Below are 13,803 nucleotides of genomic sequence, written 5' to 3'. Positions count from 1 at the left end.
TGTACCCCTAGATAGTGTTTGGGACATGCATTGGACATGCATGTCCAAAAAGCCATGATTTTTATGATGTCCTGGAGTAAATAAGATAGTATGGGGGATTTGGTTTCTTGGCCAAAAAGATATTAAGAGTTTCATTAAGAACTTTTGATCATAGCGTTCTCACGACGTGAGCAGAAGGGGTGTCGCGACGTGAGGATGGTGTCCCTCGACTATTTTGACTTATTAGGTCATGACGTGACCATTAGGGGACTCAACGTGACTAGTGGCTATGGGACTTTCAAGTGTGGATTGATTTTGACTTTGACCTAGGTTGACCAAGTTTGACCTAAGGGTATTTTGGGAATTTTGTGTTGTATTTAAGGTTGGTCACTATTTGACGAATAGGTGACCGGTAGAGCTGATATCTGGAGCAGTGTCATGTGCAGTGATCTTTGCATATTGAGAGGTGAGTTTTCCTCACTGTACATATGGGTCAAAGGCACCAAGGCCGACCCACTGGATTTGATATTGTGGAATATTTAATGATGTTATGTCGATTATGTGGTAGACCTGTATCATTATCTGATGACTGTTGATATGTGTTAGACTAGCAGATCTGTAGGACTACCTGTGATTTCTAGCTATATGATAAACTGTCTGTTGAATATGTTTGTTATCTGTTATATATCGACATGGTATGTTTGGGGTTGAGACTGTACTGTTTTGTGCTATCAATCAACAGACCGGGGAAATCATACCGGGAGGTTGTGGGCTAGGGCAATCCAACCAGGAGATTGTTGGCCAGGGTAATCCAACCGGGAGGTTGTGGAACCAGTACGTTATATGCAGGCAAATCTAACCTGGAGGTTGTAGGCCATGGTAAGCCAACCAGGAGGTTGTGGACCCAGCATGCATAATTGTATATGTTATATGTTTGTGTGGTGGTACTTTGGGGGAACTCACTAGGATTTGGTTTACAATTTCAGTTTATTGTTTCAGGTACTTCAGATAATCGTGGCAAGGCGAAGGAGTGATCGTACACACCCTTCGGTGACATGTTTTTTTAGATGTTATGTTACATAGGTCTAGGGAAATATTTGTATTTGACACTTGGATTGATCTGGTTTTGATTTGAAAACAATGGTTTCTTTAAATGAAAATATTTATCGTGATTCTGGGATGTTACAGTAGGCAGTTTTGAGGATAGGAGTGGGCTTCATGGATAGTATTTGGGTATGATGGTGTTAAATTCGCCATTTAAACCCATCAAAAATCCATACAATCTCTCCTTCTCTTTAGCTTCATTCAATATTTTTCCAGTATTGTAGTCCCATTTATTGCAAGTGCGCCATGGGGCGGGACAAACCGACTAATCTCATCCCAAACAACTCGTAACTTGGTGTAATAAGCAGAAGCGAACATACCTTCTTGATGGGTGTTAGTGAGAGATTGTTTTAATTCATAAGCTCTTGGTGCACTCTCTTTTCCAAATCTTTCTTGCAGATCAGCCCGTATTTCTAATGTAGTGTTTGCATATTTTAGGTTGCCCCTGATGTTCTTCTCCATAGTCGTGGTTAGCCATCCCTTCACAATCTCATCGCATCTCATCAATGGCATGTAGTTGGATGATTTGTCTTCCGGTTTCTGAATTGTCCCATCGATGTAGCCAACTTTATTTTTGGCGAATAGGAAATTCAACATCTCTTATGACCAATCGATGTAGTTGTTGTCTATGAGGGGATCGTTTACTTGCATTTGTCTTGGATAATCGGAGGTATGAATGTAGTATGGAGAATTGGCATCAATGGTGTTGTTTTCGTTTTTGTTGGACGGTTCTTCTCCTCCGGACATGATGAAGTCGTCGTCGGATTCTTAGGAGATGGATCTATAAGACCCACTTTGATAACATAAAGATTTTAATATTGCCAAAAGCTAATTGATTTCATTCATGCCTAATGTTTAAATACTGAATAAAAGGGAACGATTGGAAAAGGTAATCTAGAAAATTCAAACAAGATAAACTAAGAAACTAGATAACTTGGTGGGCAAGAAGACTTGGTTGGCAAGATAAGGATAATCAATTTCTTTACATTAATGAGCTACATGATTAGAGTATAAGTATATTTCATTCTCATTATCACAATTAGCAATGAAGTCGTGTGACACAAGACAAAGAAGTTCAAGAAGAAGGTTGTGAAACCAATTAGCTTCAACAATCGTATTATCATACCTTAATACTTAGCTTCGACACTTAACGGAGAGACATAATATCATTTACACAACCAAGAGACAAAATTATCAATCCGAAAGACACTAATACCTAAAGTAGACCGATGAGTTTTTGTCATCCCACCTTTTCTGCATTAGTGCGACCAAACGTTCCACTAAAACTATGGGAAGTTGAATGTCATTATATAGAGTGTTGAAGATAGTGAATGATGTATTGCAACACATTTATATAGGGTTTGTTAGGGAAACCATGCGACACTTGTCAAGAATGAGAACAAATCTGATGGCACTTGCCAAGATCTGATGACCCTTGTTAGGAAGTAATGTGGATAACACACGAAACCAAAAGCACACAAAGACAGTATTTACATGGTTCGATCAAGGTAACCTACGTCCATGGGTAGGAGAGGCTATTTTTTTATTCACAGAGTTTGCAAACACATGTTACAAGTTCAATTCAACAGAGATTCTCGATACTCATTGAGGATACAAAAGACACTTGATGAATGAGTAGCAGAAATCCCTATTTATAAACTACGGATCAGACCTAAAACCCTAATAGGCCAAGCCCATTAATCCATAAGCACATGAAAGGTGTCAACCAATCATATTTTGCCATGCAGTATCTTCTAGAACCTTCATCCTTGATATACATTGTATTGGCACCATAAATATATCACTGGCACATCAGGTGTTATTAAGTGGAACCCTTGTCACTTAGTGGCTCCTCCTGTCACTTGATGGCACCTCCAATGCATGGCACTTTGTCGAGGTTCCACGACGGCACATAAAGTGCATGGAGTGGAACCTTGCCACTTGGTGGGACCTCCTGTGCATGTCCTTGATCATCTTCAACTTCTAAGCATCCTTGGACAATCTTGAGCATCATAATATACATCATAGCATAAATGACACATCAAGGGATGTCGTGTTAGATCTATATGCTCAATAATCATTATTGAATGATAGTGCTAATAACATATGATCCTATAGGTTCACATCTTTATCAAGTTAGCATATTTTGAATATTGATTATTAATATGATTATTAATAAATAATATTAACTCTTGCATTTAATTAGGTAATAGTTATTTTTTGTGAAAATAATAATTAAAGAGAGAAAAAACTAGTTATTATATCATATAGTTTGATTTAATAAGTTATGTACAAAGATTTGGACACTTTGGTAAACTATAGACTTACTAGTTAGTTAGTTTTTTGTTTAAGAAACTAACCTAACCTTTTTGTCCTCTTCTTAAAAGGACATAGTCGAATTTTTTATGTAAGCATGGAGGTTACGTGTAAACTTTCATCCTTTCTCCCCCATGCTTCTAAAAGGCTAGAATTACTTTATATTATTATAATATAAAGGCTTTAATTGCATGAGACTATAAAATAAATGCATGAGCTTGCATTTTTAGCTAATAAAAAACTCTCTTCTTCCTTTTTCTTTCACCATAAAACCATAACATAATTGTGCTCTTCTTCTTTTTTTTTTTTTTTGAAGATTGCTTCTAAGTATTGGTGATGTAAAGTCTTTCTCCTTTAGTGATTAATTGTGTTAAACATTTAAAGGCTTAAGAAGTACTTTTATACAATATGAGAACTAGCATTCCAAGTGTCTTACTCTTGATGGTAGATACATTCTAGAGAAATTCTTCCTTGAATTTTTTCTATCTTCATCAACTCCCCAATTCCAAGTGGGATCAAAGGCTTCAAAGGTTATTTGTGAAACATCTTATGGTTGTTATTATCTTTCTAGTTCATGTATATGGATCATGTTGGTGGTTTTGTTAAAATGATCTAAAAGTAAACTTGTTATTTTTAAATTTCTTTCGTTTGCCACTAAAATTGTTTTTATAAAAGGATCATTTTAGTTATCAAAACCCATCAGTGGTATCAGAGCCTCTTATACATGTTTAGAAAGATTTATTTAAGTATTTAATAACCTTTGGTTTTGGAAAATATGTTTGGTATTTATTTTGGCAAAGAAATCACCAAATATATTTTCTATGGAAAATTGTTTTTATAATTATTATTTTTATGCAGCCAAGTTTTTCATGCATTTTGGTTGTATAAAGTTGCCTTAGAAAAAAAAATTGTTTATTGATATGTGTATGATGTGCATAAACTAGCCATTGACCATTGTGTTTGTTGTATGTGTTGATTTTTTAAAATGGTTGTAATATTTATTTATTTATTTATATTGTATGTAATAATTAAATGTAGTTGTTTTCTTCATTTAATTTTATAAGTAATATACTAGTTTTTAGAAATAATTTATTTGTACAAAAATGTAACAAGAAATGAAGATGGAGTCATTTTTTTTAAGACCAAAAGGTAATTTTCGCAACTTTGAAGTGTGCATGGGCAATTGTGACACTTTCTACAAACTGTTGCTAAAGGTGTTGCTATTGACAGATTCCACAAGGGCTGTTGGTCATGATGCAACACTTTCTGCGACCTTTTCTGAAAAGTGTTGCATGTTGCTTAATTATTCGCCTTTTAAGAATCTTTTCAATTTTTACATGCAATGGATGTTTTCTCAAGTGAGAGCTTCAACAACAACATTACTAGAAAATTTTCGGTACCTTTAGGAACAGACTTGACATTTTTGTATTGGCTCATAAAATGTCACAAGACTTGGTTGATTTGTGCATATATAATATTAATGCATGTTTGTGATGTTTATTTTATGTTGTTGTATGCTATGTTTTAGAAAAAATTGCAAAAATGGTCCCTATGGTATGCATTTTTTTCCGGGATTTAGTCAAAACCATAACCTTTTTGGATTGAAAGTCCTTTTAAGCTAGTTTGTTTGTAGTTTTGGTCCCTTGAAAATCTGAAAATACTAAAATACCCTTGATGTTTTTATTTTTCATGTTCTTTTAAATTAATATATTTTTTAATCTAATTTAATAATTAATAAATAATAGAGGATCCACTTCTCTCTCTCTCCCTCTCTCTCTCTCTCTCTCTGTCTCTCTCCAAATTATAGACTTCAGACTCCCACGAATTTCGAAGATTTCCCTACTTCTGATATGCTTGTCTACGACAGAAGCTTCGATGATCGGAGTTTCATTCACCTAACACCACCATCACTTTCACCTCACCCCAATTAAGTTTATCGCAGCCATCTCCGACGTGATTGTTTCTCATGTTCCCGATCTGCCATTGTTTGTGGTTCCCAATCTAGTTTCCCCTTCATTTTTTATGCCCCCACCTACAGATGAAAACTCCGATCTGGTTTTGATATGGTTTCTCCGTCATCTAATAGTCAGCTACCACATGTTATGTGAGGAAGAAGGTGCAGGAAATTTTGTGAACCAAGAACACAACACATACATACAGATACTGTCTTCTATAAACAATCCCAATCTTTCAAATCATGAGTCTCCACCATCTCCTTCATCGACTTCTTAAACTCCACGTAAGGATTCTCAGATTCCAAGTATCGAACTTGTGGGATCATGTTAAAAAACAACCATTCAGACTTGACCTCACATAAAACCGTCTCCACGGAAGAGCACTCATTGTTCTCAGAGTACTTTTATGACTCCGTCTACATGCTAGCAGATTCTAATGAGTTCGTGAAGGATTTTGGCAAGTCCGTTGCTGACGATTCCGGTGACTCTGAGGATTAAGGCAACACTCATCTATGTAAGGTAATCGATTCTTGAATTTTGTAATCAGTTGTAAAGTGGATGAATTGAGATGAGATGAAAGTTGATTACCTATGCAAATCTAATTGCTCCGGCCCACCACCAGCTCATCGTGTATATGGAAAATAGATGCTCCGCCCACTATGACTACCGATATAAGAGAAACAACTCCTCAGGATGAATCCGATTTACAAGATGAATCGATCGATGAATGGGTATATCTTCAGAAGGGGAAATGACACCAAGGGAAGAAGATGAGGGAGATGTCAGTTGTTAGATTTGTCAAGATCGAGAGAGAGAGAGAGAGAGAGAGAGAGAGAGAGAGATAGAGAAAGAGGTGGGCCCCATATTTATTAATTAATAAAACGTTTAATTAAATAGAAAAATATAAAAATTGTATCAGAAGGGCATTTCAGTCTTTTCAGTTTTCCGCGGGACTAAACCTACAAACAAACTAACTCAAAAGGACTGTCAATCCAAAAAACCGGGGTTCAGACTAAAACCTGGAAAAAATACATACCACATCGAGCATTTTTGCAGTTTTGTCTATGTTTTATGTATGAGAATGATTTTGACATGTCAAATAACATTTTATCATAAAATAATATCACTTGAAGTTTGAATAAAAATATTTAAAAGGTAATATAAGATGTTTATAAATGACTATTGATTAAAACATTTTAACCGATTACCGGTTAAAATCAAGTTTTTTTTGTTAAACTTAGTTTTATAGTAAAACTTTAAATAGCCAACTTTAAAGATTTAAAATGGTTTAAAAGGTGTTTAAACATTATATAAACTCCATGCCTTTCATAATAAATTAAATTTTTATTAAAAATACTAAAAATCAATTTATAACGTTATAAACAACAAATAATAATAATAGTAATTATTTTTTACATCGAAACTTAATATATGATATCAGTTTTTTAAAACTTAACGCAACATGTTGATATTATGTTTTATGCTTACCATATGAGATTTAAAAGATAATTATCATCACCTAAGTTTTGGTTTATCAAAATATGTCTTTTACCACAAGATATAGAAAATTGAGTTTATAAAATAAAATGAGTTTTATTTTACAAATTCAAAAACTCATAAGATTTTGATTATTAAAATGAGATTTAAAGTAGTGATTTTAGAACTCATCCAAAACTCCAAATCTTAAGTATAAAATGAAATTTTATTAAAAGACTATAACCGGTTCATAAAAGCGTTCTACGACTAAACGTTAAATATCGTATTTTAATTTATAATTGATCGCGGCTAATGGCAAATAAAATGAAGTTTTATTTGGAACCTAAAGAACCTTATAACAAGTGATATGATTTTTACAAAAGGGTACACGAATTGTTGGATGCATGCAATATTCATGAGACCATGTTTTTATAACTATATCCGTAAAACATATATAAAACATCTTCTTAAAAATGCAAGTCATTACCATCCTTTTGAAAAACACTTGGGTATCGTTTGTACATTCTTAGCGGGTGATGGGTCACCTAACCACTAGGATTATGTGATGATGTTTGGGGTGGTTTTGTATTTTCTAGTGACATAAGGGTCACCTAGTCACTAGTTAGTTGCAATGATACAAGTTGTTTCAAGTAGGAAGACTTGATTGGAATCTTGTGTGATAAATGTCACCTAAGCATGAGAGGTCCGAGGCATAGATGAGATCAAACATGCCAAGTTAAGAAATAGTTGTTTGGGATCCTATTATCTAGGAATTACATATTTTATGCAATTGGTAATCGGTACCTACCAAGTTGGATTAAGTGGATGGGATAAATGTCACCTAACCATTGACATGTTTCGTAACTTGGGTCATAGACTTTAATAAATTAATCTTTTATAAACAATAAAAGGGTATTAATTTTTAAAGGTTTAATATTTCAAATACCAAATGAAATTTTGTTAAATTCTGTAAATAACTGATACTATTGTACGCCCTGAAAAACCTCTCTATTGTTGAGTTTTAAAAGATAGTAACACTTGATGATTATAATTTCTATAACTGGTATAATGCCTTGAGGTTCTTCCATAAGGATAAACATAGATTATATATATTGAAAGATTTCATACCTTAACAACCTCTACAACCAGTCAGTCTTATTTTGATGCTTTGATGGAAGCATTATTGTAATGATGTTGATGTGTCTCACATCGTACTAGAACAATTGCCTTTGACTTGCATAAAGTCTTAGATAATTATGAAACATAGCATATGTCTTATCAATTAAAGTAGATATTCATTATGAACAATACAACGTGCATACTAGACCTAAGAGATTGTGTACTCTAATAGACCTATAGTTCAATTAAGGGAAACACAACATAAACCCAAAAATCAAGAAATGACCAAAATGATTAGTTTTGTTTCTACTGTAGAAGAAACTAGACACTAGAAGGGGAACTACTCCTCTTATCTCACTAAGTTTAGGAACTCTGGCATGACCATGACTTCATATTTCTATATGATAGAACTATTTATTTTTCCACCATTCACTTGAGTATTTTATACTGCATGTGACACAAATAATTGATATTATGTGCTCATGTTTTGGAAGAAATAATCAACTGATTACAGATGAATGGTATTTCGTGCTGAAGATATAACAAGTGATGTTATAGTATTTAAACAATAAATGTTTTGTACCAATTCTTATAGGAACATGTAACAGCTAAATTTTCGAATAAATCTAGATTTACTTATCAGTTAATGGATGTTTACATTCATTTTCTGGAATGATGTATTCTATGTTAAGAATATTTTCTCATAATGTCATTTATGAAGTAAATCTATAAGTTTTCATTAAATTAATAGTTCTAAAGATAACACCTATAAAATCAAATGATATTTGACTCAAACTTATCTATGTCACAATCATCATGACTATATAAATATGAAACTCATATACCAACTTCAAAAGGATGGAATTTTTTAAGGGAAGATGATTCACAAGTGTCTTTATCTTATAGTAGTTAAATAACAAAAGGCTTGAAAAAGAATTCCACAAAGTGATGTATGTAATTTTTTTCAATCGTGAATAGATTTGGTGATAGATACTTAATCAATTTCACTGACGACTTTTATTTGTTATTGTTCAAACTTTTGATTTGCTCATAATTGTTTCATAGTGAAGATTGAAATACAACTTCATGACATCATCATTAACCTTTCGTTGTGATAAAGAAAATCATTTTTATAAACCAAGTCTTCTTGGAACATCTTAGAAATTGTGAAATCGATTCACAACTTATTTTTTTCAAAAACACTCACTCGTCATTCATACAGTTCTTATGGCACATGATCTCCTGGTCGCTTGGATTTGTCTTATGGTGTTCCAGGTAGCCCTCGTATTCTCTAGTGGGATAGGGTCACATGGCCATTGACTAAATGTCGATAGTACATGTTTTTGAAGAGGATAAATCAGACTTTGTTGTTTGCTATATTATGTTTTTAAAGAACTATTTCCTTTATATAATTTTTGGAGTTACGCTCGCTGCAACAAATATATATTGAATATACATTTCTGTAATGACCGCGTTTCCTGCTAGATTAGTCATAGTCTGTAATCACTTTGGTTAACTATTGTAATCTTTATATGAATGAATAAGAAAGGATTATTCATATATTTATATGCTCATGTGTTTTATATGATATTATGTAAGTATTTAACAATAAAATAAATAAGATTAAAATACCCGTCAAAAATAAAAGATTATTTAGGATAAATAATCTTAACCTAGTGGTAGTATACATAATAAGGATTCTGGAGATATGAGGAGCGTTCAAATCCGGCTTCATATGAAGTTGTTATGCTTCTTCAAGGTTTTTGCGATTAAACCAATATGGCTCTACGTATGGTAAAATTTAAATTTTTGATAAATTACCTTTTAGCTTAAGTAATCTAAACGAAAGCCATAGTGATTTTTAAACCGAGAGTGTGCATATAGATAACCTCTAAATCTGAATTCATTAGGGGAAGTTATGATTTTTCTAAGATTCAGTGTAGCAGTACACAACTCAAAAATCAAACTTTAGATCAGTTTTTTTAGCCAAAAAAAATCCAAAATAGAATTTAATATCTCATTAATAGGAGTCCAATGGTATAAAGTCTATCGAAAATGGACACCGGATGATAAAGTTATGCATTTTATATAGGCTTTAACTGTCTAAGCACGTGTGAAATAAATAAATTCAAAATTTGTGAACGGAGTCTAAGTAAAAGTTATAGATCCCCTCGATAGCTACGCATGGATATAAAGAACGTCAAAAACAGAGCTCATATGAAGAAGGTACGTAATTTTGAAAATCTGAAAAACGGTATGCACGCACGCTAGACGCGCGACACGCTTGACAAGACCGCGTAGCCCCACCCACTTTTCGCCATGTGTCAGACCAGCATTTTTCCATGTCACTATGTTCCGACCAAGAGTGTGATGCACCTCTATGGTACACGGCGCACCTACCCCCAATTCTTCCTATAAATAGCAATTTGTCCCTCCTGCTATTCCATCACCCCTTCAACCGGTTCTCTCAAGTTCTACCCTATTTAGCCCTTTTTTACTTCATTTATGTCATGTGGCAAAGCCCTGCAACACCCCTGAGTGCTCATCTAGTTGTAATCTTCGAGTTGGAGTTACTGAGTCAGTATTCTGCCCGCTTAGGTCCCGGTTCTCATAAAAAATACTCAGTAAGTAAGCTACACTTACTCCGTTTCCTTGTAATTTATGATTATAGTGATAAGTCGTTACTAGGAACTCATTATTAATATTTATCAATGATTCCAAGTCATTATACTGATTTATCTACTTACAGGAGACGTTCCTAGAATTGTTATGTCGACTTGATGGTTAGATTTCAAAAAGGTTGTACGCCGAAATGGCCCGGCCTTTGGGATTATTGAGGAATCTAAACCCTTAGGATAATAGTTCCATGAGAAATGAAATTAGACTAAGAATTAGCGTTATATACATCTAGGTCTTTTGGAAAAGGTGTAAGTTGAAGCTCTGCCTGATTTACCAATCACCAGACATCTTGTTAGGTGAGTGCGTAGTTATTATCGATAACATAATCTCATTTTAAAAAGTATTAATACTATTAAGTAATATTAAATGTTTATCTGTATTATCTGTGATATGTGCTATTCGTATAAATGTGATAATTGGATTAGAAACTATATTAGGAATTGATTGTGTTTAGTTATAAGTCTCTCCTTAGGCTTAAGAATAAGACTTGTAAAGGTTGCTTAGTTCAAATTAAGCTTGATATCGATTAGGTCTCATAGTTGGGATAGAATGTGAGATCAGAAGGGAGTGAAGTCCTCCTCTTTCTTGGATGACCAGAAATGGTGGGTCCAGATCAGAAAACTGGCAAGTATGTATGGGTCATCGACCAGAGTCGATGACAACACTTGCTATTCTAGGCAGTCTAGTCAGCTACGTTGCTAGTATAGACTTATAACCCATGGAAGTAGATAAAATGGGATACCATATTTATCAAATCTCTGAACATCGGTTGCCTTTATATAACTTACATTGTCCAAGGACACTCCTAGCTGTGTAGTCAAACAAATACTCAGACAATTCATCAGGTAAGGTGATTCTTCCAGATGATTGTCGAACTAGTATCTGTGAGGACTGGTTGGGTTGGGCGGTTGGTCTTAGCTCATATTCTATATACACTTATATTATGTAATAAACGTTTTTCCGTAGGAATAAAATTTATTTATTATCATTAAATTAGTACGGGCTTGAAAACCCTACGTATGTCACTAGGTTTTCCCAAACCCGACCTACTTATTTTTATGCATCACATGTAGTGGAACCAAGGGTGTTGTAGTCTAGTAAGGGTGCTGAGTTGAATAAAGAGATATGTCTGTAATATGTAGTTTCATGACCTTTTATATTTTACGTTGTAATGTATGTTTGGATATGAACGAATGACATCCTCAAGGTTTTAATTATATAACTTTGGTCATCTTAAAAATGTTCTATTTAACTGGGAAATTCCACATCTCAATTTATAAAGCATAAAGAAAAATGTTTTAATTGGTTCTGAAAATAGGGGATGTCATAGTTGGTATTAGAGCATTAGTTTAAGCGAACTAGGATATTAGGTAAATTCTAGACTTAAACTTAGACGCTAGGTATGATCGGTGAGGTGTGTGATAGGTTACTTTAGGATATATGCCTCAGTTGTTTAAGACTCTAGCACTAGCATATTATAGAAAGATGCCTTAATTGTTGATTATGTGCTAAATGTGTGTATATATAAGTATATATAATAAGTAATATATCGTCGTATTAAACTACTCCCCTCTACGACTATAGAACGTCATGACGATCACTAGGAGCAGAAGATTCATCAACAACGAAGGAAGTCTGACACCTCAGAATGTTGGAGCAGTTGTTGTTCATCCCGATGATTGAAGCTCGGGAAATGATGCAAGAAATGCTCGATCAACAGCGACGTGAGCTTAGGGATCTCTTGGCTCAATAACTAGATACTACTAGAAGAGGAGCACCATCAATCAATTAGTTGGTAGTTGTTGAACAATTCAACAACGAACCGATTCCTTCTCATCCAGAAATGGTCCATGAAGGAAATGATGACTCGGAAAGTCATCAAGGGTTACTTCCTCCTCCGGAAGACTCAGAGATCCGAAGGAATGATGAACCAAGGGGAATTTGCAAGTACAAGTATTTTACGACTTGCAAGTCGTCATCCTTCAATGGAAAATAGGATACAGTTGGAGTCATGTATTGGATATCGGAGATGGAGTCAGCTTTTATAACATGTGGTTTTACATGGAAGCTACAAACCACCTATGTTGTGAGGCAGTTCAAAGGCACAACGCTTCGTTGGTGGAACACGTTAGGAAAGACTGTGAGCCCCAACAAGCCATTGCAGCTGACATGGGACGAATTCTTAACCCATTTCAAGAGGAAGTTCTGTTCGGCTGAGAAAATGATGGAATTGGAGAATGAATTCTTGGATTTGGCAAAGGGAAGCATGTCAGTGGACGAGTACACCAATACATTCACTTATAAAATGGAGTTCGCCCTGTGACTTGTTCCGAATGAACTGACCAAGATTGAATGGTATGCAAATGGATTGCCATAGGAGCACACTGTGTCGGTGAAGCAGGCACCGACTTTTAAGGCGGTCGTCTAGAATCTATGGAAGGTATGATGAAGAAGAGAGCTGCCGATAGGATTAAGGTTGGTGAAAAGAGAAAGCTGAGGGAAGCAACAACAATAACAACAACAATAAGAAGAAGAAGTTCTCAAAGTCAAGCAACAATATTTGAAGCAACTAAGAAGGCAAGTGGTGCGACCAGTGCAAGAAAAAGCACTTCGGCGACTATGTCGTCTACTTCAAGTACAAGAAGCCCAGGCACATTTCTACAAATTGCCCAGTTAAAGGAAAAGTTTGTTTCAATTATGGAGAGAAGGGGTACATGAAGGCAGAGTGCCCAAAGGTTGAGAAACCCACCCCAAGGATCATGCCACCAAAGCCGAAGGTTCAAAGTTATTGGATAACCCTCAATGAAGCAAAGGAAGAGACTGATGTTGCTTTAGGTACATTTTTATTTAACCAAATTCTCACAAAGATATTATTTGATTCTAGAGTAGATCATTCATTTATATCACAAGAATTTGGTAGGAAACTTAAGTTATCACCACTTAGGCTAAGTACCCATATCTTAGTAGAAGTAGTTGGTGGTAGGAATTTATTTATTAGAAATAGATTAGAGGCCGTAACTATCGACTTAAATGGAAGCAAATTTCGTCGAGAGCTTTTGCCTTTTGAGTTGAGTGAGTTCGATGTAATTGTTGGCATGGATTGGTTGGGAGAAAACCTCGCAGACATCCTATGTGGAAGGAAGACGATGTGTATTAATCCCCTAAGAGAGCGACA

At 34.7% G+C, this 13,803-nt stretch overlaps 1 protein-coding gene across 1 annotated transcript; it reads right to left on the bottom strand.

The window, feature by feature from the left end:
* Nucleotides 1–1,284: 1,284 nt before the first annotated feature.
* On the bottom strand, nt 1,285–1,680 carry LOC145127503 (uncharacterized). The gene has a single exon (XM_079062690.1). It carries the CDS (start codon nt 1,678–1,680, stop codon nt 1,285–1,287), a length of 396 nt encoding a protein of 131 aa, XP_078918816.1.
* Between the last annotated feature and the right edge of the window lie 12,123 nt (nt 1,681–13,803).

The sequence above is a fragment of the Lactuca virosa genome, chromosome 7, assembly GCF_052849685.1.
Source record: "Lactuca virosa cultivar CGN04683 chromosome 7, Lactuca_virosa_CGN04683_v6, whole genome shotgun sequence".
In the NCBI taxonomy this organism is placed as follows: domain Eukaryota; kingdom Viridiplantae; phylum Streptophyta; class Magnoliopsida; order Asterales; family Asteraceae; genus Lactuca; species Lactuca virosa.
This window is presented reverse-complemented; position numbering and strand designations above follow the sequence as displayed.

What these genes read in the sequence shown, in the direction of transcription:
- LOC145127503 (XM_079062690.1), bottom strand. Translation starts at nt 1,680, where the DNA reads ATGTTGAATTTCCTATTCGCCAAAAATAAAGTTGGCTACATCGATGGG.